Consider the following 27,414-nt stretch of genomic DNA (forward strand, 5'->3'; position numbering starts at 1 on the left):
TTGGACCAAAGCACATTTGCAGTGGCCTGTGTATCTCAAACTTTAATAAGACACCATCAACTTTGTCAACAATAAATAGAATGGTATGCAGAATTATTAGCGGGTGGGAGCGCGGGGGCATAGATGTTCGTTGCATTACTCCAAAAGTGGGTAGTCCTTTTTTCACGTGTGGCTAATTAAAGGGCCCAGCATAGAGTGTGTAGCAGTTGTTTTCACTTCCTATAAATCAACCTGTAAGTGTGCCGAGTCAATTTACCCTACTTTCTTTTCATCTGGAGAGTTAAAGTTCTGCTCCCGCATGTGTGTATGCCCCCAGCCACCAGTAGGTAAAACAAAACCGCAGAACACATGCGTTGGCATTTTATTAAGGGACGATATTTGCGCAAAAGTCAACTGTGCAACCTGGATGCAAAACAAATCTACACATTTCCAGAAAGGCAGACATCAAACTATTTTTTTGATTTAGGTGTCACATTTCCAAAGGCAATTGATGAACACGAAATGTGACGTAGCCGTTAAATCCTCAGGTAAAAGTTAGTAGGGTACCGAGCGGACACGTCCATTTTGCCCTGATTGCACCAAATAAGCATGTTTTTAAAAAAAAAAAAAAACGTTTTTTCAATGGTATTGCGTCATTGTTAAACACTTGTAAATCAGGCCCTATGTCTTAGTGGTGGTTAACGGGGAAGATAGAGCGGGGCTGATTTGCAAAGCTTTTTTAAATGGAAACTTTCCAATTCAAAAAGGCTTTTGTAAATCAGGTCCCCGTGACTCTTGTCAGAGTTGCCTGCAGAGCTGCAGGCCAGAACCGCCCCACGATGTCAAGGGTACCAAAGAGGAACATATAAATACTATCAGGGAGAGCTCGGGGCCAGGGACTGGCGTGAAGACCCACACCTCGGAGAAGACTGCGTGGCTCATGACAGGCGAAGATCAAGTTTGAATAAACTTTCCTCGAGTTGACACCCCCTCCCACCCTCTCCCTCGCTGCCTCCTTGAGTGCACGCAGTCTCCCTGCAGAGAGAGACACACACTGCGAGCTGCTTCTCCTCGGAAAGCAGAGCTGGGGTTACTCTTGAACGGCAAGGCAAATTCAGTACAAGCCGAGCCTCGGTGTATTTTTAGAGGCAACCACTCTTTGCAGACCACGTGTGCCCGCGTTCATGGGGATGCCTGTTCCACCGGCATTCCTGCCCATCCTGCTCCTGGGCTGGGTCACCGGTGGTGTGCGCTGCCTGCCCTTCTCGGCCCACCAGGCCAATGACACCTTGGAGCGGCGCTGGGGCACCCTGTTTTCCCGCTCCATAGCTCGGATTGCCGGTGAGAGGAATGACAACTATCGAGACGGTGACTATCTGCTGGGCATCAAGCGTCTGCGCCGACTCTACTGCAACGTGGGCATTGGGTTTCACGTTCAAGTGTTGCCCGATGGAAGGATCCACGGGACCCACAACGAAAACCGATATAGTAAGTGCCCCTTTTGTGCCATTCATGGAATGTGGTGAGGCCTGGCTTTAAAGGGCTTGATACCTTGTAACCAAGCAGCGCTTAGTCCTGTACTCGGTGTGGACTGCGGTACAAGTCTGCTATTCTTAAGATGGTGTTGTTGGGAAAAGCTAGCTGTGCAAATGTCTTCAACTTCATTAATTCATAGTGCCAACACTGCCAAACGCTCGCCGGTCAACCTTGGCTAGGTTCGGGCGTTTGCATACCCAATAAACCATTTTTAAAATACATTTTCATAAGAAAGTCGTACTCTTTTAAGATTCCCCTATATCAAGTACGAGATTTGGTCAAATGGCACTGGCAGCAACCTGCGCTCCCCTGGTCCTTGAAAGGTGGCCCTTCGAGGAAAACGTGTCAATGGGTCCCTTGGCACGCTGTAGCTTTGCCAGGAATTGGCCTGTGGCACTGCATTAAGCGAACAACAATATATCGCGCATTTGACTTAACTGTAAAAAGAATACTTATAAGCAAATTCATGATTGTCATTTCTTTGCAACAACTTTTCATCCCGACATCCGTGCAACAGCCTTCTATTATATTTACAGCAGTACTAGAGGAATATCTAAAACCTTATTTCCTGCATTGTGAATCCATTCGCCCAAGTGTTCCAAGTCTGGGATACCTGAGTGGGTGCCTTGCTTTGTGAGGTGCAAAGACTGGCCCAATGCGGGTTATGTGATAGTGACCAGATTTAGATGTGAGGGGCATTCCGTATCATGAAGCACACTTCCTCCTCACAGATGCGCACAAGATGCACAGCAGGATAGTTCTTCAGAAGATTGTTCCTCATATGGATGATATGTCTGCCTTAAATTGCTCTTCCCGAGACCCACATGATGTCCTTTTGTCTTACATTAGGCACATCGAAAAGATGTCTGGGTCCATTAAATAAAGCAGATATTTTCATATCATCAAAAAAGTAGACGGGGCAGTTCTGAACCCTTGAATGAAAGTACATGTGATGGGACATATCAGTGGCTGCATCACTGTAGCTATACAGAGCAACAGGGATTCTAAGGACAGTTACTGTCATTCGCTGTCAAAGCACTACTCAGCAGTAGCACTAGGGTCGGCAACCTTTTGTTCTCCAGATGTTTTGGACCACAACTCCTATCATCCCCTACGGGTATAGTAAATGATATGATATGGCACTTATACCTCACAAGTGTTTCTAGGAATCTAGGATGAGGAATCATGGGTACTCTAGTGCAAAACACGTTTAAACCCTGACATATGCGGTATATGGACAATACAACCACTTGTCTGCAAGGCAACTGTCCTTTTATCAGAACGTACTGCCATGTCGCAGAACGCATGCTACATTTTGCTTGGGACAGTACGGTACTTAGCAGGACTACTTTATTTTTAATGGGAATTGTTGGTACTTAAGGGAATTCATATGCATTGTAAGCAAAAGATGCAGGCCTTCTACAACAGGACTGGTGTGATGTAAACATACATGGACCTCTTAAAAGGACTGCTGAACTTAACCTAAGCAGGAGACACATTTCAGCAGGACTTTGGCTCTTTGAACAGAAAAGTGAAGGCACTTTCAGCAGAACGACTATGCTTTGAAATGTTCAGGGCTCACCCTGCAGCACATTGCTAGACTTGGAATGGTAAAGTACAGGAACTTCGCAGCAAGGATGCTATACCTTAATGGGCCAGGCGTGTCACGGCTGTGAAGGGCAACTATACTCTCAAAGACAGTACCAACATTGTAAAGCACAACGGCACTACTTTGCAAAATCCAGTACTGGCACGTGTCTGCCAGAGTGATGGCTTATGTACTGTACTCCAAATGGAAACGTGTTAACACCTGTGCCTAGGACTGCCATACTCTGAATGCCCCTGGCACTTGTCAGCAAGATTGGCACGCTGGGAAAGCAACAGTAACATCCTGGCTCAGTATGACTGCTAGACTCCATGTGAAAGTATTGGCACTGATGAGCAATACTCCCATGCACAGAGATGGCCAGTGCCATGTTGCAGCAGGACTTATATACTTTGAAAGCCAGATTACTAAGGTATTATAACAGAACCGTTGTGTACTCTAAACACCAAGTGTGAGAGAGTACTTTCCAGCTGTGCTTTTTTCTTCAGTCAAAAGTGCCCAAGGGTTACTTCTCTCCAAAGTCACACCCAGTAGATAGCAGAACACGCCACATTGATTGTGCCACACCCACCCGAATGGCGCAGAACACCCTCGTTTGAAGTAATGATGGAAACACTGCTATTAAAACGACATATTTGTCGCGGAAGGATAGCTCAGCGGCAACGTGCTCGCCTTAGAAAGAATACGACATGGAACGACCCAGGTTCGATCCCCGGGTCCGCGCTTAGAAACCTCTGGGTATTAAGCACGTTATAAATAACCTATCATATTGAGCCCCACGGCAGCAACCCCGCAACCACAGTAAGAATGCCCTGTCCACCAAGATTTACATGCAGCACACTGAGGTGCCGTCCTCTTACCAAGAAGCTTCCCTCGAGGCGCGGCATCGCACAAGGGTCCCGCGGACAGTGGAATATGTAGGGTGTCTTTCTTACGAGGTTTGCTCGGAGCCATCATGTGCTTGTCGGCTGCTCAAAAAATTCAGGTGTTCGCTTGTGTGACACCTGGACGAATGCCTTACTGCAGATAGCTGTTTGAAGTTGCCTTTTGACAGGGGTTCCTGGCAAACATGCGCTCTAGACAGCAAACTGATACCACAGGAGTTTAAGAACAACGGAATTTTCGACAAATGAATGCATTTATCTGATTTTGTGTTATGCCTTGTAATGTAATGCTAGGTCATTGTGTTGGGTTATGGTATGCTGTGCTCTGATGTGTTGCGCAATGCTACTGCGTCATGCTGTGTTGGGATGTGTTCTGCATGTAATTTTACGCTGTTGTATTGTGTTAGGATGTATTGTGTTATCCTATGATATTTGAATTTATATTGTGGTGAGTTCTTTTATGTCATGTTGTGCCGTGTTGTTTTGCAGTGGAGTTGTGCTATGCCTTTTTGTATACCTTTAACATTTAACATGGCTACTTCAAATGTATGCCATGCCATTTTGGGATGTGGTTCGTTCTTTTATGTTTTCCCTGAACTATATTTTGCCGTGCGTTAATCTGCGTTTTGCTTTCCAATGCTGTGTTCTGCTGTGCTGTATTATATGTTTTGTTATTCTGTTTCACATTATATTGTGCTAAGCTATGTTATGTTCTGCTATCTCAAGCCTGGGTAGATTCGGAACCAAAAGAGGCCCTGGAAATAATGTTCAAAGTGGACCCATAATACACATTTTCAGCAAGCCCAACCCTTTTCCCGATGGGAAAATGTGTAAATACCACATAAGAGGATCAGGGTGCAGAGGCCTAACGGGAAATCTCCAGAGTTCCCCACTGGCCAGCCCACCGCTGTCTCAAGCTACGTTCTACCGTGCTATGTTATACTATGCTGTGTCTGATTATATGTTGCACGATGTAGTATTTGTTAATAACGTGCTTTCATGTGGATGGCAGGAAATATATGATGTATACAAGTGTGTCAATATTGTACTTGAATACAAGTATTAGAGCATAGAAACGCACTAGAAACTAATTGTACAGATACTCTTGATAAGGTGCCAATTGCCACGATACTCTTTTTATCATCCTCGTGCCACGAACTACCTGAATGATGTGAACTATGCACGGTTAGAAATGTCCAGTAGAAAAGGTAGCACACCACCCTCCCCCGACTGAATAATCAGCAGAACCCATCACAGCCTTCTATCAGGGGTCTCACTCCAGTGTTAAGGTGCATGCAGACCTGCACTGAGGAACCTCCACGTGTTAGCTTCAACCATCCCAGGCAAACGCGCTAGGAAGCCGACTTGGGACAGTCGGAGCTCTACATGCTGATGATACCTACTCTTACATTGAACTCCTTACACACTGCATTTTCTCTGGGAGTTTATGATACGCTATTGCGCAACTGAATGTGACTTATCTACCGCAAAATAATCAGAGGGGGAGATGGTCCACACGGACTCCAACTTGCGACCCATGTGTTACCGATATATCCCTCACCTGGACCCATTAGCCAGTAACAGAAGCGTACATAAATAATGATAGACCCCCAAGTCACACATCTTCCTCGCTTGTGCTAGCCAACTGTGCGTGCAAGAAAAGAAAGGTGTGCATTCTGCGGGTGTCAGTACTCACAGAAGTGATACACCGCAGATGGCTTCATACAGGCTACCCATCGGTTTTGCAACATGGAGGTGTGACGCGGAACGCGATCTGGGTTCTCAAAGCATACTGCTCAGGATGGTGTCCTTCCCTGCAGTTGATCCCCCCCTTAATCTCTCATCTCAGCCAGGAAGGGTGCAGAGAAAAGTGCAGTGCAGTCATGCACCCTGCAGGACTCCTTTACATGCCGTCACTGACAATGCGATTTTGACACTAGACCACATATCCAATCTCTGAAAATGCAGACTAACAATGGAATACACAACGTACTTCTGGTATGGTGACTCCGCATGGCATCAACTTGCGAAGTGCTTCCACTACAGAGGCTTGTGCGCGATCTGCAGGTCACAGTTTTATTCTGGGTGGGGCCACCAGCATGTTATCGATCTGCGATTAATACAAGGAGTACCATTGAGTTGGATATGGACAACACTTAGCCTCTACAACAAGAACAAAACAATGGGAGCTGGGGCCATGCGCATTATTATATGGCATGCACATTATATGAACTGCAGCATTTTAAAGAAACCTCCGTGTTTACAAGAACATTAGTCCTTTGTTATGCTAAATTAATGTTATTTTTTACAATAAGAAAATTAACCTCGTATATTTTTTTCATTTTTCTAGGCTTGCTAGAAATCTCCCCGGTGGAAAGAGGCGTGGTCAGCATACTGGGGGTAAAAAGTGCCCTTTTCCTAGCCATGAACAACAGAGGAAAACTCTACGGATCAGTAAGTTGCACGTTGGCTGTGGGGTTCACGATTTTGCAAAGTGTGCATAGTGATTAGGCAAGGCACATGGGCACTGCCACAGATTTCTCGACCAATATATCTGTAATGCATAGTAAGTACTACCGCTCAAAGGTTTATTGTGTGTAAGAGCGCTGTGGTTCCTGGAATGCACTACGTTTAACGGGATGCTTTACAGAGCAGTGTCTTTGATGTGCATTCCCCTCTCTGCATACCAGGCAGAGCCCAGTTTACTACATTCTCTTACTTAAAAGGAGGGTGCTCCCCACTAGACCACCCAAAATCTCAGTCAGAAGAAGCCTTTGTCTTCCAGCAGGCATGAAGGTATTCAGTGCCGTCCAGCCCCGGGATAGCCGAGTGCAGCACAACTTGTCCTACCTGGATTCAAAGAAATGGTTGGCAGACTAGGTCAGGTCCAAAATCCGCCTGCTACTCCAAGTATCCCTCCCGCTCTGATATTGGGTTCTCTTCTTGGTCTTCAGCTCTATCTTTTCTCTATGCCATTGATTATGCCCCCGTGTCTCTCTTAGGCCTTTGGTGAACTTTGCTACAAATTTTGAACCCGCCCACCAACCCTGCTTGCAGGAGGCTTCATGCATTCCAAGCTCCACCTGCTCTGCCAGTTGTCCTTCCCGCTGTGATGCAGAGTTCTCCTCTTGGTCTTCAGCTCCTTCTTGTCAGTATGTCTTTGATTAGACGTCTTTGTCTCTCTTAGGCCTGTTCAGTTTGAGCTATTAAGTGTCGCCTGTACCTATAAGCCTAAACTAATGTATTAGAGTGCAGATACGGAGACATGGCATATGAGGAGGGACAGAGCTTGTGGGTGTTGTTTGGTTATTTGCCCACCCACTGAATACCCATGTTAATCCCTATGGCCATTCCCACCCAGTTCCTGCACCCCACCAGCCAAAACACCTGGTCATGGGAACTCTCTGAGCTCGCTTTAATGAAGCCTTATTTATTTTATTTTATTGTATTGTGCATTTGTAAGGCGCTTATACATCAAGAAATTGAGTTTCAAAGTGCCCACAGGGCAAGAGGAGGGAACAGGGGAATAAATAGGCAAAGTAAATCAACACTGGTGAAAGAAAGAGGTGGTCCTACTAAGCCTTGTGAGCATTCAGAACGTGCAAGTGCAGTGAGAGAGAGAAGTGGACAAGAGAAGGGGGTAAGTGCAAGAGGTTTCCAGAAGGTAAGTGCCGGGGGAGTCAATTGCAGATAGCAGGTAAGTGCCTGGCAGAGATCGCTAGGTGAAGAGTGTTCATCTGCCACTACAGTAAGTGAGGGCCTGTGGGACAGTTCAGGCCAGTGGGAGCCAGAAGGCAAGTACTGGGGAGGGCGGAGGCCGAAAACGATTGGACAGAAGGCCTGGACACAGAAGGAGACGTAAGGGCCCAGGCCACCAATCCAGCAACTGTGGGGATTCGCAAGGGAGTGAGAGGGGGAAGAAGGATAAGAAGAGGATAGTCTGTTGGCAAGGAAGCCAGCAGAGGATAGAGATTGACCACCAGCTCTCTGCTTAGAGCAGCGCTTGACACGCAGAGAGTTTGAGCAGGAGGAACGTAAAGATCTGGAGGGAGAGTATTTGGTGAGAGCAAGTTGGAGAATAGTGTGGTCCCTGGACCAGACAGCCTTATGGATGATGCAGGGGATTTGAATTTGATACGTGCAGCAACCGGGAGCCAGTGGAGGGATTTTAGGGCTGGAAAGATATGGTGCCTGGACTTTAGGCCAAGGATAAGTCGAGCAGCCCTATTCTGGATAGGCTGGAGGGGGCGGAGAGAGAGGAGATGGGTAGATTAAGGAAGAGGCTGTTGCAATAGTCCAGCCTAGAGAGTACCAGAGATCTGGAGACATTGAGCTTCTAGGGAAAACTGAGGAAAGGAAGGATATCTCTGAGGAGGTGGAGTTGAAAATGGGCCTTCTTGGCAAGGAAACTTTTCACTCGGAGTGCCTGCCAGTGTTTTTTCAAAGCAGTCTTCTGACAGTTAATGACTAAGTTGTAAACCCACTACTGGTGTAATAAAACGTTTTAATCAGGTCTACATTCAACCACTCGATTTATAAGCATTCTGTGTGTCCTTCACTGAACTCCTGCTAAAATTTGCATTGGTAAAGCCAACAGTTTTGGCTTGTGCACAAGTATTAGGCATTTGCAAGCCACTGCTATATAGATACTCAGGTACTCGCACCATTTTACACCAGCTACTATCAATGGGCAGTTAATACTATTATGGCTGTGCCTGGCAAGTACCTTTGCCATACCAACACAAAAGGACAAACTATTGGCATTGTCAATGCATGTTTAAACTTTGCTACTGATTTTGAACACGGCCACCAAGACTGCTTGCAGGAGACTTCATTCATTCCCCAGTGCTTCTGTGAAGCACCTTCTTCTGCTTTTGTGATATTGCTGAGAACCCCACTACTCGCCACAAACACTGGCCACAGTAGGTGCCATTGCATGCACAGCAGCAGCTACAGAATGACCTACAGCATACTATTTCAACCGATAGCGGGCTGTTCACCTCTTGACTGCTGGTTTTACATTGACTTGTAGCAGATATCTGGCAGCCAAAAACTTCCTATGCGGTGAAATGTGAACCCATGGCCCTATGCATTTTTTCTGCCAATAGGGGTAATTAAATTAAAACAAAGGCCCATAGCAGACAGAGAAGAGGCATTAATAAAGCTGGAGATTAAGCAAGAGTGTGGTGATAGGAGAAGGAGACCCTTTTCAGCTGTTTAAATCAATAATTCAAGCTTTCTGTATCCATTTACCCTGTAATGGAAAAAAAACGACCAATCACAATTCCATAAATAGTAAGGAAACACATGACCAACAGCAACACAAGACTTCAGCGCAAGTGAACCCACCTCTGTCCTGCGTCCAGATAATCACTTGAATGCATGAGTGTCAATGGAAGGAGGGTGGTCTCAACCTAGCAAGACCACACCTTGCAACTTTGATTGCTGACCGAGATAAACTCTCATTGTACAGTCATTCGATGCAAGCTATGCTCAGCAGCGCTTGCTAGTGTTATCAGTAAAAGCAGCACAGTGTAATGCATTTCTTCAAGATGAATATACTCTCTAAAGCTTCACACTCGCCTTGAGGCAGGTGAGAAGCCATGTCCTATGATGACATCCGCTAGGTTAAGCCACCTTGGAGTAAAAAGGCAAGAGCAGACAGCACGCTTAGCTATGCCAAAATGGAAATACATCAGAAGTGTGAACCGTGAAGGTGAGCATTCTTAAGTAGGGCATAAAGCATTGTCCTAGCTGTGACATGCGCAGTGCAGTGTAAAATCTCACTGTATAGAGGCTAGAGACAGTGGTTTAAAAATGGCATATGACAAAGACAATAGTAGAGTAACAGGGGGTGCTTATATGATCATGCCGTATTACATTTTTCCTGCACAACCTATGGACCCTAATAGTACTGGGATTACATATGCTTACTGTAGACAGAGTATGACAGGGGTGGAGTGTGTGTTTGTTTTAGTGGGAGGGGCTGCACCAAGCCATTGTCCACGTATGTGCAGTTATTACTACCAGACTCAGTGGTGCTTATGTTATCAAGCTCAAAAAGATAAAAGTATAAATCAGCCAGCATACAGGCATGTGAGCTGAAGGTCTTGTCACGGTTTGTTATACAGTCACACGCAAGTCAGGGATCTCCTTCCCCTACAATAAATGTGGCGCACAATAAAAATGCTTTTATTTATATAATTCAGGTCCTTTTTGAGAAGGCCTTCAACCCGTCTTGCACACAACCCCAACAGATAACCGGTGTCACAATGGACTAGGAACCAGGCCGGTGTGTGTTAATAAGATATTTATTAAATGTATTAAAGTCACATTAGAATCAACAGATTACATCAGCCATCAATGTTGTGGCAACACAAAGACAAAATATCTTTTTGGTAAATGACCAACACAGAGATGACAATAGAATATGCAGTTACAATAGCTACCTTTAACATCAAGATCCACTACAAACAAAGGACAGTTCAAAGCGCCCAATGAAAATAACTTCCAACAGGGTTATACTTTGGCCACAGCAACCCTCACACTCCAAACATCCCCTAGGCTTCACTCTTTTGAATGGAAGCAGTGGCAGGGAGTGGGAACACAATTGAAAAATCGGATTTGGGATATGATTCACAGAAACAATATGACAGGAAGAAAGGTAAGAGAAACATCATTTTGCTGCGCCTGACAATAACACACAGGGCTTAAGGATTCTGATCAGAACAGAATGGGAAAATCAGTTTTAATTATTTATCACTACTGCTATGGGGAAGAATGGAAAGAAATGGGGAATTTGTTTTTCTATACCTGACAAGAACCAATAGGGCTTTAGGATTATGGTAACAGAATGGGAAAATCGATTTTGGGATGTTAACACTTGCAATGCGAGAAAGAAAATGGGAATTCGTTTTTAGCTCACAATGGGAACACCAGGACAATTTTGATTTGCATCTTATAATGGGAACATACATTGAAACAATTTCGTTTTGCACCTTACAATGGGAACACGGACAATTTTCGTGTTGCACCTTACAATGGGAACACAGATGGAAGCAATTTCGTTTTTGCACAGCACAATGAGCACACACATGGAAGCAGGGCTTTTTGAAGTTAATTCTTTTGGCAAATCTTTATGACTATACCGGCTCACAACACACTGGGAAAAGAGTGTTGGTTTCGAATGCTAGCAATACAGATCCCGTGAATTCAATGGGGGAATTAACTGATTTACTTTGATCAATATGCTAAGGATCTACACAGGAAAATGGGGAATATTTCAATGGGGCAATACTAAAACAATGCTGAAAATATAGGGCATACACAATCTATGGCTTGGGGTATTTCTACATACAGGAGAGGTCTGGACTGGACATCAGGGAGTTTCAGGGCACACTGCTGGGATATCCAAGGGTCCCAATCAGTCTCTATGTCTCCTGGCTCCCCTGTAGGGTTAGGCCTCGCTCTGCTGGGATGTTCATGCCAGATTCCGGCAGCAGGTCACCTCATGGAATTAGTGGGAGAACTCCAGCTCTGAGGCAAGCTGGCTCATTTATAGGGCAGATGACATCACTAAACTTGTCATAATTCTCGCAAAAAGGATTGGTGGAGAGTCTCTACCCCACTCCCACCTATGTGCTGATAGGACAGAGGAATAGAGGAGCGATTTGAGACAACTAGGGGAGAAGAAAAATCCTCATCTCACTTCAACAGGTGGGCTCGGTCTGCTTCGGGGACAGAAATATCACTACATGGCAATTGCCCTTAATCTCCACCATTTTATATGTATGAATATATTTTTGAGCACTGCATTTTGAAGCGCATCAAATGAGAATAGTTTGAGGTCTGCACGTCATTCCTGTGCAGAGATACCTTTTTTCTTTTCTTCATTAACTCCCGAACTGTATCAGTGAAAAATATGGCACTTTACGGGCGTCATACTACACATAATTGGCATGCTTTATAAACTTTTTGCATCTCTGAAAATCACAAGGAGAGCCACATCACATTTTCATGAATAACTTGTTGTGTTTATCCCACAAAAAATCGTTTTAGTATGGTTGGAAGGGGTTAACGGTCACCTTTAGTAAAATACTAGAATGACTGTTGTGCGATGTATAGTGTCCATTTTACAAGATAAAAAGCATTTCTCCCATTTAAAAAACCTTAAGCAGCTACATTACTTATTTGCTTAGACTCCCACCTTTTCTTAAGTTTCAGTTTCCCAGTTAATTAATGCCTGTGACGTCAAGAGAGGGGTCTGGGTTTAGATTAGCCTGCCCCTCCAAGGGCTAATGACTAAGCTAATGCATTTTTTTATGAGACTTGGGACCTGCAGAACAGACCCAACCTTATCTGGTTTGCTCTGCATTTCCCATCTAAAAGTATGTTATTTCTTGTATTTAGGCTGGTATTCTTAAGAAATGTTTCCCATTGATGATGACAACCCAGGCCTGTCTTCAGGACAGCAAAGGTGAGAGCATGCTGGGGTCAGTTTCATTATTGAAGAAACTGACCTTTCATGCACCCAGCCGCAAATTACCTTTAGACTCATAGCTTTTAGAAGGCACAGAGTTTCAGTATATATATATATATATATATATATATATATATATATATATATATATATATTCAATGAAACAACTTTGTTAAAGGGATGTTATGGTTAAGTTGTGCTACTAAAAACCTATGAAATTCAGTAAAAAAACGTTGTTAAAAGGACGTTATGGTTACAAGTAAAATCGAAAAAACCCTGAAATTCGCCAGTTATGGTAAGCTAAGCGACCAAAATTCACGCCACCACCGTGCACTGCTAAGACTAACACCCAGGACAAAGATGACATCACAAATATCATTGATGACATCACTGATGACATCACATGTCTAGTCCCTTCTTTTCTGCTCACTGCCATATCTAGGACAGGTGGTTTTATTTACTGACAGTCAGAAACTTAACATTCAAAAGGTATTACATTTATAGATGTTGCTATTCTCACATGTTCTTACACTACTTTCCTTAGAATTTAATCGCATCTTATGATGTACATATATAGGGGAAGAAGCAGGTCTGAAACACAGCAATCATTTTTGTGCGTGAATACAATCATGTAGATTATAAACTGTTGCTAATGATACTGCATCCTGTTTGCTTACTTTACTCTCCATATATAAGCCCCATATTTGTATGCATTGTAGTCTATTTATATTTTGTTTGCATTAGTACAAATACGTAGTAAGTGATGCATTATAAGCTACTTAGTACATGTTTCACAGTACAGAAAAGTCTGATACAGAAACATTCACCGTTTTATTATATAGCTTTGGAAAATTACAAATATTGCACCTCTATGGTGTATGCTGCAGCCAATAGCTACATTTCTGTATGAGTAGGTTCCTGTACTAGAAAGAAGACTGCAATGGAATGTTCTTTAGAACACTACATTGGGTAATGAAGTATGTAGATTATTACACATCTCCCGATAATCCCTGATACTTTTTTGCCAACATTACATTCACAAACCCTTGTATGAAAAGTAAATGCACATCTGATGTCATCAATGATATTTGTGATGTCATCTTTGATGTCCTGGGTGTTAAGTTTTAGCAGTGCACGGTAGTGTGGCGCGAGTTATGGTTGCTTAGCTTACCATAACTGGCGAATTTCAGGGTCTTTTCGATTTTACTTGTAACCGTAACGTCTTTTTAACAACTTTTTTTACTGAATTTCATAGGTTTTTAGTAGCACAACTTAACCATAACGTCCCCTTAACAAAGTTTTCTCATTGAATTTCATGGGTTTTTACCAGTGCGTGCTATTTTCCTACAACTTACTAATATCATACTTACCTAATATAGCAATATTTGTGTCCAATTTACAAAGTGTCACCTTAAAGCTCTGCCATTTCCCAACTTCTAGAATCATTTTTAACACTTCTATACACTTTTTGCAACTATTTCAACTAGTTTTGCATCCGTGGACGTCTACGAACATCTGACTTCATAGCGGACCTTCCGGACAGTGCCACATGACCATACGCTGGCACGCGGCATGATGACGTGTCCGAGAACCCGTCCGCACTTCACGATAAGATCCGTACTTCGCGGACAGTTCGGAATTGCATTTTCTACTGATCTAGGAACTTTCAACTTCAAAATGTCCCTTGCACAGCTCCAACACCTTTTCCTACTCATTATCCATTAACAGACTAGTACACAGTACGTACTTTTAGAAAAACTGCTATTTATCTTAAAATGGCATCAGCTGTTGCCTTCCCTCCTCCCCAAGAGCCACCACCACTGCTTTAATCTAGGAGCATGTTAAACACTGCCTCCTACCTTAGAAATAACACATGCTCAACATTTTCCCCTGTCCACCAACCCCTCCATATTAGTGTTTGGTGCCTCTTCCCTCATTTCCTCCCCACATTTCGTTCTTAGCTTTCCTGCCAAAAAACAAATACATCCAAAAACAACAAAAGAAATGTTCCTTTCGGAAACACCTTTCACAGTTAAAAAATAGAACTAAATAAAAACACGTATAGACTCCATCTACTTTATATTTCTTAGTAAAGTACATACACTCAATAAGATTTTCCAACATTTCCATTTGCATTTTGTGTTATGCTAATGGGAATATTGTGGCGTTCATCCTCCGTTCCAGGGCTGGAACGGTGGATAGCGGCCCGGCAGCCCAAGTTATCAGCCCACGTGAAGCAAGGGTGGATAATGAGGTCTCCACCATTATCCCCCCATTCCAGCCCTGTAATGGGGGATGAAGGCCATTAGCACCCTAAATTCCCAAAGCGGGAACCCGGGATGCTGAAAAAAAAGATTTTTCTTCCTACACTGGGACGCTTGCGGTGTCCCGGTGTAGGAAGGAAAATCCTTTTCCAAGATGGCCACCATCGAAAGGGAAGGCGGGGGTCCATACAGGGCCCCCCTTAGCTTTCCATTGAAGCCTGTAGAAGGCGAAAAGAGAACACTATGACCTTATTACCACAAGCACATTTTTTCTTCCCTTTCAAATCTATCCTAATTTCGAACAACTTCACGACAAAGCCAGTCCCAGGTGGACATGGCTACTTTAAAGGAGAGTTCCGGGACTTTTTTTTTATTGTCCCTACGGTTCGGCCATGTGTTTTTAAGCATAACTCGGTAGATCGTGGAAAACTTTCCTATGGACCTTACCCGACTTTTCGTCCATTAACGCACTCGAAATCAGCCGCCATTTTATGATAATCCTATCACTTGCCGCATCGCCCTGGCTCACCTGCTTTTGCGGCACTAAATCAAATCCCCCGCCCCTGAAACAGACTTGATCAAAACATTCATATTCCCCGCCTCTATCCGTGACGTGACTGAGCTGCGTAGGCAAACGCGCCCAGGCGTCTTATACGCGACTCCACACAGAACCAGGAAATCAACACAGATGAGCTCAAACAACACAGCGCGCCACAATTGGGAATATGAAACTGTACTTTTAAATTAAACCGCAAGATTGTAAATTTGGTAAAGTAAATTTATTTGACATCAAATGTTTTGAGAATATTCAGCGATTTGCATTTTTATTTGTTCACGTTCCGAAAAGTTCGTTTCGAGGCACACGATGTTCCTTTGCTGTACACAGGGTCTTAGATCATCTCACAATACAGCGCCACAATTCGGAATATGAAACAGTGGTTTAAAAGCAAACGGCAAGATTGTACATTTGGCAAAGTACATTTATTGGACATCAAATGTTTTGAGAATATTCAGCGATTTGCATTTTTATTTGTTCACGTTCTGAAAAGTTCGTTTCGAGGCACACGATGTTCCTTTGCTGTACACAGGGTCTTAGATAAATGAATTTTTATTTGCTCTCGATCCAAAATATTTCGTCTTGAGGCAAGCGATGTTCGTGTGCAGTAGACATGGTGTTGGTTTACGATAAAATAAGCTCTTCGGTCGCACTGATAATCGCATGGCTATTCCAACAACGAGGCACTAGGGCACCACAACGGTCTGTATGTTGCATCTAGCCGTTAGTACCGCGTAAGGGCATACTTGTACTTGGCGATCGTCCCACAAAATGGTCAGGGTGCTAACGTTGTTCACGCGGAGAAGCAACTGGCGGTTAAAAAACCCATCCGCCGGTGTCTGGTACTCGTGACACAGACAATAATGGACGATGTATCTATTTGAAAAACATAAAAAAAGGAAATTAGTCTCACCATCAGATCTTTATTAAAATTATTCATTTTATATATTAGGTCTGGAAATTATTTCATAGCTAGGACAGTGCAACTGGGTTTTATACGTCAAGGGGGGCTGTAGGATACTGAGACAGTCCCCCAGTGCAGGGGTTGACAGGGAGTGCAGGTGGAGAGTGGAAGGGCCCAGGACCGAGATCGCAGACAGTGGACCAGTTGTAGCAGGGGAGAGGGAGAGAGAAAGCAGAAGCAAAGGTTTTGAGGTGCTTCCGTAAAAGTATGATATGATATGATATGGTATTTGTAACGCGCCTATACACAAGTGTTTCAAGGCGCGACGAGGCAGGGAGGGAGGGGAACAAGGGGAAGACAGACAAACGATCCTACTAGGCCAGGTGTCATTCAGATCGCGCAAGTGCAGAGGTAAGGGGAAAAGGAGAAAGTGCAAGGAGAGGAGGTGGGGGGGAAGTGCAGTACAAGGTAAGTAGCGTAATAAAATAATAAATAATAAATAATAAATAAAAAGGGCCCGCTTGAGGCCAAGGACAAGTCTCGCAGTTCTGTTCTGGATAAGTTGCAGAGGGCGGAGAGTGGAGGCAGGCAGATTAAGATAGAGGCTGTTACAGTAGTCCAGCCTAGAGAGAACCAGGGCTCGGGAGACAGTGAGCTTCTGGGGGAAGGAGAGGAAGGGAAGAATACCTCTGAGGAGGTGCAGCTGGTAGTGTGACTTCTTAGAGACGTCAGATATATGAGGAGAGAAGGAGAGTGTGGAGTCGAAGATGACCCCGAGGTTTTTAGCCTTGCAGGTAGGGGCGGGAAGGGGGCCAAGTAGACGGTTCTCCCCAAGATAGTGCGCGGTACAAAACAACATGCCACATAGAACGAACAAGTACAACTTAACCCGTCTTTAAAGCAACTGTATAGTAATTAAATTGCGGTATAAACTCATCTAAAGAGTTACTTACATTATATTTGCATTTTCCATTGCGTCTGTGCGTAGGCCAGCCCCGAAATACCACTCCTTCTATGCCGACGTTATTTCTTCTAATGAACGAACATGAAATGGCTTTCGTTTCTGAAATTATATTCATTATCGTTTCTTACGTGGTCCAGGCCTGTCAAGGTCAAAATACAATAGAACCTTATTCTGAGTCGTGGGCCATTCTGGCACCCGAGAAAAAATCAAAGCAGCTGACCTTCACTTCGAACGAGCACACATTCCAAGTTAGCTACATTCAGTGTAAGGCATTCTCACAGGACTTGAAATTTACACTCCATCTTTGCATTTTGTCTGCGTGCTTTGCAGCCACACAGAACCATAAATACGGAGAGATTCTATATTTATTGAAAAATGATTTATATTACTGTTTGGTTTAATTTAATGCGCAAATGAACAAGGGTGGAGAGACACATTGCATGTACACTGAGCAATCACTTTTATTTACACAATACATAGATACACATATTCAATGGGCCTGCGACATGAGGAGACTCCAGAGCAAAGTCACAGGTGACACCCGGGTGGTTCGCACTACTGCACGGTGAAGGGAGGGGCAAGGGTGGAGAGACACATTGCATGTACACTGAGCAATCACTTTTATTTACACAATACATAGATACACATATTCAATGGGCCTGCGACATGAGGAGACTTGAGAGAACAGACAATCAAATTACAATCATTTAAACCGTGATGTGTATTTCTCAATGAGTTCTTCTTTAGGTGGACATGGAACAGATGCAATGTTGGGTGGCAATGCAGTTGTCCCCTGCACAGGTTCGTTCACAGCTCCATTTATGTGCCTATCTAGGACGTCAACAATAAGTTTCTCAATAAACTCATATTGCATATCCTCAAACACTGGTTTGATAACCCATTGTTTACTTCTTTTAGTGAAGGCCTTATTGTAGCGAAGCGTCCCTAAAGTTCCGGTCGTCCTACTTTGTTGACGGCCAACATTATGGTTATGTGCCAAGACCGCTAAAAGAGTCCGATTTATCATGCCCTCCATGCCAAAATGCAATCGTTTTGGCCTGTACTTTAGGCACATATTGTGGAACACCTCCAAATCTCCTGTGTGGCAGAATTCCGTGAGTCCACTCAAAGCTTTTGTTATAGTTTTATCAAATACAATCTTTTCAATGGCTTTGTGAGTGGGTGATGAAGGAATCAACCACTTCTTCTTCCGTGCCTCCTCTGTGGACAAATGGCCATGTTCACAATTGTGGAAATGTTGGTTCGTGTTCCATCGGTGAACATTTGTACAGTGTGGCATTACTGACCGCCATTTTTCCAGTAGAATTTCCAACGACCCTCCACATGTTTTTGAGCTCCACCAAAGATGGTTGCTGATTGACTTGGACCACTGTGAAATACCTTGCAATTCTTTTTTTTTACCTGCAGCCGACAATTTTTTATTGATTGATTTTGCAAGATGCCAAACGTCAAATTGGTGATTTATATTTTTGTACTGTTCTCTCATTGTCTTGGCAATTGAAACGTGTCTGTCCGTGGCTATCAGGTCGATCACCATTCCCCGCGATTGTAGTTCTTGCAATGATGCTACAAAGCCAACTTTCTCCATGGCCACTGAGGATGTACTTTGTGACACCTGCACGACCACCGAACTCACAATTTTCTTACTTTCCATGTCCTGAAAGTGGTAAGTGCAGTACTTGGCTGAAAATCCTGGGCTGTCGCACTGTCCATCACCGGCTAGCCTGAACCGTTTGCCCGCGAATGTACTATCAATAGACATTTTTTCCATTCTCCAAGCTTCGCTAATGGCTGGAAATAGATAATCGGTTTGGTATTTGTAGAATTGAGTTTTCGCAATGAAATGGATTCCCACAAACTGAAAGAACGACTCTAATTTTTTAAAACTTGAACCACTAAAAAGTGCAGCCGCTGCACAAAGTAGATTGCCTGCTGGCAGTTGTCCCAGCATAGGTTGTGCAGACCATGTGAAAGGATGATATTTTGTACAGGTGGCATGTATTTTAAGGTTAGTGCCTCGAATTGCACGAGTCACATTAATCAATGGCTCCCCACATACTTCCCCACCAACCAAATGCCCACATTTCATCCGAATAATAATATCAATCAAACAACTATCGAATACAATGAATTTGGCCTCTTTCCTTATACTGTCACTCTGCATCCCAGCTGGTTCGGCCTGTAACGTTGAGGACATGTCACTCACATGAAAGGTAGAATCTCTGATATCGTCTTCCGCTATGTTCAGTGATATTGATGGTGTTTCATTGTCGCCTAATTCATTCTCTTCCATTGCAACATCTGTTCCTTCTCCGGCGATGGGTGAATAAAACAATTTCTTCAACTTTCTCGCGGTCTTAGTTTTTGCGGGTGTGGATTCTGTGAATTGATCTCCGACTGCATCCGAACTACCAGGAGGACATTCACTATCAATGGCTGGTGGTGGTATAGCTCCGTTGTCAATCACTTCATATTCTTCCCATTGGCACGATGCTTCTCCAGTCTCAAGTCCCTGCCAAAAGGTTTGACAAGCAACATCTCTCGTTCGCTTCACTGTCTGTGTAGATCTAGTTCGTACACCCACTCGCAACTAGAGGACAGATTGGAAAAGGGGTGTTCAGTTTAAACACAACTTACAGTATTGAACTATTAACAGTGAAAAACAACATAATATAGTGACCAGGACACTAACCTTCTTTTGCTTTCTTTTCTTTGAAACTTTCTTGCCTCGAACTTCAACATCAGGACGCTGTTGCTCCGACTCGTGTGTATATGTCTCCACTTCCTCTTGCGCTGCAACGACTATGTTTTCCTGATAAGCACATCCATCACGCACTGACGCTCCATCGACTCCCTGAAACATAGAACTTTCATTAGTATGTATAATAATATCGAAAACACAAAATGTACTTGGGGACCAATACCCACGTACATCTCAATAGCAAAACACGAATGAACGCTTTGTGTAGAACATTCAAACGACAATTACTCACGCATTGTTGATCTAGTTAGATGGAACTGTCAAGATCCATACCTCGGGCTCCTCATAGACTTCCATTGATGATATTATTGAAGATGATGCTTCAGTGACTCCCTGAAACACAGTAATTGCATTAGTATGGTTTTCTATTTTGATAAAAAGAACATAAAGTTTGTGCAGGCGTCAACGGCTCATCTAAATAGACCTGCACAAATGATCAGTTGTCTAAAATAAATAATGGATATCTAAATATGATTCGATTTGCTCGATCGTTGGAAGTGTCACCACCCAGAAATCTGCATCAACTACTAGGGGTGATGTTCTTGTAGAAGAATCTCCGTCATCTCCCTGAAACATAGTACTTGCGTTAATAAAGAAGGAAGTATAGCGGATGTAATCAAGTCATATGATCTCGCTTGATCGAGCTGTCAGTATCCATACCTCGAAATGCATAAGAACATCAAGGGACGATGTGACTGCGGTGCACACTTCTGCAAGCTGTTGCGCCGACCCGTAACTGCACGCTCCCCCTTCTTCTTGGACTAATGCTCCATCGACTCCCTGAAACATAGGACTTTCATTAGTAATGAACACAATATTGAAAAAAGAAGACACATAGGAGGGCGACGACAGAAGGACATATCAATGGCTAAAAACGATAGAAACATTGTGTGTAACAATCACGCTACAAGAATGCAAGATCTGATGATCTCCATCGATGGAACTGTCCTGAAACGTACCTCGAGCATCTGAGTGACATCAACGGTAGTCGTCAATACGTTGGACTCCTCAGCATCTCCCTGAAAGACAGTACTTGAATTATTTTGGATAACAATAATTATAACTGAAAGCAAAGACTAGAGGACGAGTACAAGGGTGTACCATTAGGTAAAATAATTACACGATAAATTAAAACTATTGATTTACGTGCCTAAAACAAGTCAGTGGCAGAATAGCCAAGTAAGATTACCCGATAGGCGCTTGAAGTGGCTGATGACTGCAATAACGACACGGATGGAGAATCTTCCGCCTTCATATTGAGTGGATACATAAATGGGGAAATTATTGTTAGCTAATGCTACACACTACCGCAAGGCCGAGAGATAAATACGTAAACTTGACTCACCAGTGGAGGGATGTGGACGAATAGTGTGGGAATAGCGGTTGAGAGCAATTTTCGCCTCGCTCGCGGTGTGTTCTTCTTTATTAGCAATGATGTGGAGTACATGTCAGAGGTAAAGTGCCTGCTGCAGATGCGGTATCGATCACCCCTCTTGTCCGCAAAGACTTCTAGGACTCTACTTTCAAGCTCAGAGGGTGGATATCCGCAATATCGGACCCATTCTCTTATCTGATCTATTGTCTTAGGGAAAACATGCATTATAGTACCTTCAGATTTATTATGGGTCTTCGAAGGACAACCGCCAATGGAACAGGCAGGCATTGTGGAAAGTTCTGAAAAGTAAAGATCAACAATTCTCTATGAATACCATTGTGTTAAAAAATTAAATACATAAAAGGTTCAATGCAAGGTATGTTTTGGTTCTTGGAACTATACACGTTATTCACATGCGGATAAGTATTTGAATAACTTTAAAAAAAATACAAAAATAATTTCACTAAACTCAGAACATGTGACTAGTTCCTTGCATGTACTGTCTTGAACGAAAAGAAATTGGACGCAAAATGAGTATGGTACATGGCCTTACCTTGACGAGCAAACAGTTAGATGCAGGGATCAGAGTAGTTTCTTGTCGTAGAACAGGGAGCAGTTCACAGGTTGCAAACTGATGAGTTTGCTGAAAGTGGTCACGGAAGTTCACAGAGACGAAGAGCAGACAACCAGCACCTTCACGGGTTGACTAGCAAAGCGCAAAGAAGTTCTCATTAGAAATATGAAGTGGGTTATAAAGAATTCGAAACAGGGGTGTGTTTGTGAATGAATGACGTGTATATGTCGTGGCATTATGCGGTTTGCAGGGGGGCGTCCCGCGTGAGGGGAGATGCTTGGCAGGAGACACGGGGTCTGGCGGTAGACATGGGAACAACAACCCATGCTCTATAGACCACTTTGAAGTGTACATGGTCTTTGGCACCTCTTGGCCTTTATCGCTCCCTGACAGCTCCACTTGCCAGCACAAGTACCCCGGTGCGAACTGCCTTTGATAGGGCGGGGGGTGGATTGGGGCGGTGGTCGTGCAGACAAGACACAGGAAGACTCGTGAATGGAGACACACTTATGTGGATTGCAGGGGGCCGTCCAGCGTGAGGGGAGATGCTTGGCAGAAGACACGGGGTCTGGCGGTAGACATGGGAACAACAACCCATGCTCTATAGACCACTTTGAAGTGTACATGGTCTTTGGCACCTCTTGGCCTTTATCGCTCCCTGACAGCTCCACTTGCCAGCACAAGTACCCCGGTGCGAACTGCCTTTGATAGGGCGGGGGGTGGATTGGGGCGGTGGTCGTGCAGACAAGACACAGGAAGACTCGTGAATGGAGACACACTTATGTGGATTGCAGGGGGCCGTCCAGCGTGAGGGGAGATGCTTGGCAGGAGACACGGGGTCTGGCGGTAGACATGGGAACAACAACCCATGCTCTATAGACCACTTTGAAGTGTACATGGTCTTTGGCACCTCTTGGCCTTTATCGCTCCCTGACAGCTCCACTTGCCAGCACAAGTACCCCGGTGCGAACTGCCTTTGATAGGGCGGGGGGTGGATTGGGGCGGTGGTCGTGCAGACAAGACACAGGAAGACTCGTGAATGGAGACACACTTATGTGGATTGCAGGGGGCCGTCCAGCGTGAGGGGAGATGCTTGGCAGGAGACACGGGGTCTGGCGGTAGACATGGGAACAACAACCCATGCTCTATAGACCACTTTGAAGTGTACATGGTCTTTGGCACCTCTTGGCCTTTATCGCTCCCTGACAGCTCCACTTGCCAGCACAAGTACCCCGGTGCGAACTGCCTTTGATAGGGCGGGGGGTGGATTGGGGCGGTGGTCGTGCAGACAAGACACAGGAAGACTCGTGAATGGAGACACACTTATGTGGATTGCAGGGGGCCGTCCAGCGTGAGGGGAGATGCTTGGCAGGAGACACGGCGTCTGGCGGTAGACATGGGAACAACAAACCATGCTCTATAGACCACTTTGAAGTGTACATGGTCTTTGGCACCTCTTGGCCTTTATCGCTCCCTGACAGCTCCACTTGCCAGCGCAAGTACCCCGGTGCGGGCGGTGGTCGTGCAGACAAGACTCGTTTGCCGTAGGGCCTCACCAAGGAGAGGCCATCTAACTGCATGTAAGAGGCAGGCTGCAGGATCTAGTACATGGAAGGCAGGGGGGTGAGTTTATAAATACCTCAGCCTCCCAGGAGAATATATGGGTGCAGTTCACCCTGGAGACCCTGAACAAAGTGGTGTGGTAAGTATTTTTGGGGGAGGAGGCAAGGCCGGGAGGCTTGATGCCAACCCGCAAAATAACATATGTATGTCTGCTGCATATGGGTTCAACGGTTATGTGGATTGAAGGTGGGCGGCCAGCGTGAGGGAGGATGCTGGCCGGAGACATGTGGTGTGACAAGACAAGGCACAGGAAGACTATTCAATGGAGACACTCTAGATTCATTTAAAAAATCAAAACAACCATTGTTAAAATATATGTTGGGTTTTATTTTAGATCTTAATTTCAATTGAAAATAAATAATAAACATTACACATTGTAAAGTTGCGGTTGCAGCACATCCCGGGAAAAGCCGCGGTATTGTCCACTGTCGCTGGGGAAATGTTGTCTAATGGCAAGTACCGCACAGGCAGGTATTACTCTCCGAACGCGGTGTCCGAGCCTCCCGTGAAGCCACCAAGTGAAGCAACGATAGGCCACCAGCCTGTACCACCTGTGAAAATGAAAGATGCAAACTGTATTAAAATGACAACTTTCTTATCACTGTCGATTCAGGTACAAAAATGTCATTCTGCTTTGAAAAAAATTCTATCTAGAAAATGCACAACATGGAACCAATTTACATGCATTCGAATGATATGTAGATGTAGTTTTATATGTGGGAGACGACCATGAAATAGTAGTGGCATCACTGACATCACAACCAGAGTATACTTACTCGTTACTCGGATTACGCGGACGAACAGTGCCGCAAAGTTCGTGCATAAGCACCATCATCATCCTCAACACTGTCCGTGAGAGGCAGGCTTCCCTGAACTCTGGCAGCTCGGTGATGCATTGCGGACTTGGCTCGCCTTCCGAAATGTAGGCCAAGCACCCGGAATTTTCACGGCAGCAGCAGTTCTCCTCCTCAGTTGGCATTAGCTCGCAACGATTGCACGTGCACCAGGTGGAGACGCCGTCCATGCGACATGGTCCAGGCTCTTCATCCGTTGACTGGTCCTCCCAACTGCCGTCCGAATCCCCATCGTTTTCGCGTGCTTGCCTTTCCAGTAGTTCTTCCTCGGTGTACTCGGGCTCGTACATATACGGCATTATTGTAGCCATTGTGTGGTAAAGAAAGTAAAATAATTTATAGCGGTGGTACTGGTATCTGTTCACACGGGCTACAATCAACGAAGGTATTTGACCAGAGCACAGAAACGAGTCACAGAATACTCAAAGTAACACAGCGAGAGTAATGGAATCGAAAATCTGCTGCTGTGTGTTGTGAAACGGTGTGTTTATACTTATTGAGGAAAGAGGCGTCCTGCCGTTTCCATGGCGACACTTCATTAGCTGAGGCGCAGCGATTGTTGACACGAAACGTGCTTTGGCGTTGGGAAATGGGCGGTACGCGTCTGCTGATGTCAGCCTCGGGGGCGGGGGATTTGATTTAGTGCCGCAAAAGCAGGTGAGCCAGGGCGATGCGGCAAGTGATAGGATTATCATAAAATGGCGGCTGATTTCGAGTGCGTTAATGGACGAAAAGTCGGGTAAGGTCCATAGGAAAGTTTTCCACGATCTACCGAGTTATGCTTAAAAACACATGGCCGAACCGTAGGGACAATAAAAAAAAAGTCCCGGAACTCTCCTTTAACCCCATATATTTTGTCCCTCGTGGTCATGGCCGGTAGCCAGATTGTCCGGATCATGACCTTATTCCATGACCTGGACAATCTGGTCACTGGCCATGGCCACAGGCTACACCTCAGTCACCAAAGATATATCACTATTTTTTGTACCTACATTATGACACTTGTCAAAAAATAAAACACGGGCACATTTGCAAAACCATACTTTCAGGTCCTTGCCAATGCTCCTTGCACAAGTTTGCTGGAAATCCACCCATGTTTCATTTTTTCAAAAGTGTCAAATGTATGCACATACAATCGTCATATAACCTAGCCCCCACTTGACAAAAACCATTCAGACTTTACGAAAACATTTATATCTAGATCTATAATATTTTTGCAAACCTTTGTATAGATTTGTCAAATGGCACCACATTTATAAGCCTTTACAATATTTTGGGACCTTCCCTCTAATTCTGCTCCGTCTTGACAAAATCCTACCAAATTTAGCAAAAACATGTATATCTAGATCAATTATCAGCTTGCCAAATTAAGTGTAGATTTGTCAAATGCTACCTCATTTATAAGCCTTTACATCATTTTGGGGACCCCCCCTAGTTTTGCCTCCTCTTAACAGAATCCTTCAGTGATGGAAGTGTGAGCAGTGCTAAGAGAATTGTGAGACATTTTTAGTGTGCCCTGCACAAAATATATAAATAGCGGCAGCAGTAGGGAGCAGTTCCCGTATTAATCAAGAGAGAGCAAGCAGCGTGTGAATCCTTGTACTTTCCAGCTATTCAACGAAAGATGAAGCAGAGGAGAAGCTCAGCAGTGCGCCGACGCTGAAAAGATGCCACAGCTCGAGCTTCAGCAGTAGCTCAACTCAGTGGTTCTCCGTCACTGAAAAGAGCCTGCTGCTCATGCATCAGAAATAGCGGGCCGCTCCTGCAGTTCCCCCTGGGGTCAAGTGGGCTCCCCCTTCTGCTCTTACTCATCCAATTTCTACATACAATTAGTCTGAACAGCTATGTGCAACTTGTGTTGGATGCAGGCCATGCCGGGCGATTCACGGATTCATATCGGGGAGCCCTCTGCATCTTGAGTGGAGTGAGAACATCATAGTCTGGAAGTGCGAGAGCGATGGTCCTGCAGGAAAGTGGTGAGATGGCCGTCGTCCATCTTTGTGCTTCAGCAACAGCTCAGCTCAGTAACTGCTTGTCATTGAAGTGCAGCATTTCTACTGTCTGATCCTATCAGCCCACGGGCCCCAAGAGATAAGAAAACCTACTTGGTGACATTTTGGCTTGATTTGCAAGGTAAACATTGATGTTTCCAGATTGGTGGTCTGTCTTTCAGCTTGTACTGAGCTTTTACTGAAGAGAAGGTCCGCAGTGCGGGGTCCAGTGCAGTAGTATAGTGTCCTATAAACAAATACATGGAGATTTGGTGCCTGTAAGCAAAATATTAGTGAGTGAAATAATTTCTACGCATTCACAGAGAAGCTAGATCACCTCTTGGTGCGGACTTTGCAGAGAGGGGAGAGACAAGAAAGAATGCCGAAAACACACTATCGAATGAATAGGCATTGGGTGATGCAGGAGGCATGGCCAATGATAGAAACCAGGCTGTTATCATTTTGGAAGGTATTAGAACGCATTTATTCACAAAATGTCATCAACACATATTCAACTTCTCCAAGCCCATACCATACATATGCACGGAGGAGTGGTTCTGCATATCTCCCCCATGCCCAAAGAACAGTTGTGGGGGGAAGGAGACCCCTGTGAACCAACAGGAGACCTCCCAGTCCCATTCTCTCTACCGTTTAAGCACTCTTGGGTAAGTGCCAGTCACGACTGCCTCACTGTAAAGTCCTGAGCCTTGGCCCCAACTGAGAGGAAAATCTCCCTACCAGTGTCCCAAAATGCTTGGGACCAGCATACATTCAATGCAGTATGCTAAACCTACTGCTTCCCTCTGGCGCCATCCGAGCTGCCCTCTCTCAGAATTAGGGATGTGTGGGCAGGAAAACACAGAGAGCTGGGCCACGTCTCTCCATTACGCCGTTTCTCGGGAGAACCGAACAAAGAGGAGAGCACCACTTCCTCACCCTCTTATAGGACACACCAGAGACCCTGCATACTTGACGACTTCTGACGCCAAATGGCCACGCCTATTGATGACGCCATCCTACAGCTTGGTGCTGTATCCCCCTCA

The 27,414-nt window shown here is 44.6% G+C and overlaps 1 protein-coding gene across 1 annotated transcript in view; it reads left to right on the forward strand.

The window, feature by feature from the left end:
• Positions 1–1,024: 1,024 nt before the first annotated feature.
• The window catches only part of FGF4 (fibroblast growth factor 4), a 51,347-nt gene continuing 24,957 nt past the window's right edge, over positions 1,025–27,414 (forward strand). The window contains exons 1-2 of the mRNA XM_069623446.1: positions 1,025–1,467; positions 6,356–6,459. Of these exons, the coding sequence (XP_069479547.1) occupies positions 1,164–1,467; positions 6,356–6,459 (408 nt within the window). The 5' untranslated portion in view covers positions 1,025–1,163. The remainder of the gene's footprint in view (positions 1,468–6,355; positions 6,460–27,414) is intronic.

This window comes from Ambystoma mexicanum, chromosome 11 (genome assembly GCF_040938575.1).
Source record: "Ambystoma mexicanum isolate Mex_15411 chromosome 11, UKY_AmexF1_1, whole genome shotgun sequence".
Taxonomy (NCBI): Eukaryota; Metazoa; Chordata; class Amphibia; order Caudata; family Ambystomatidae; genus Ambystoma; species Ambystoma mexicanum.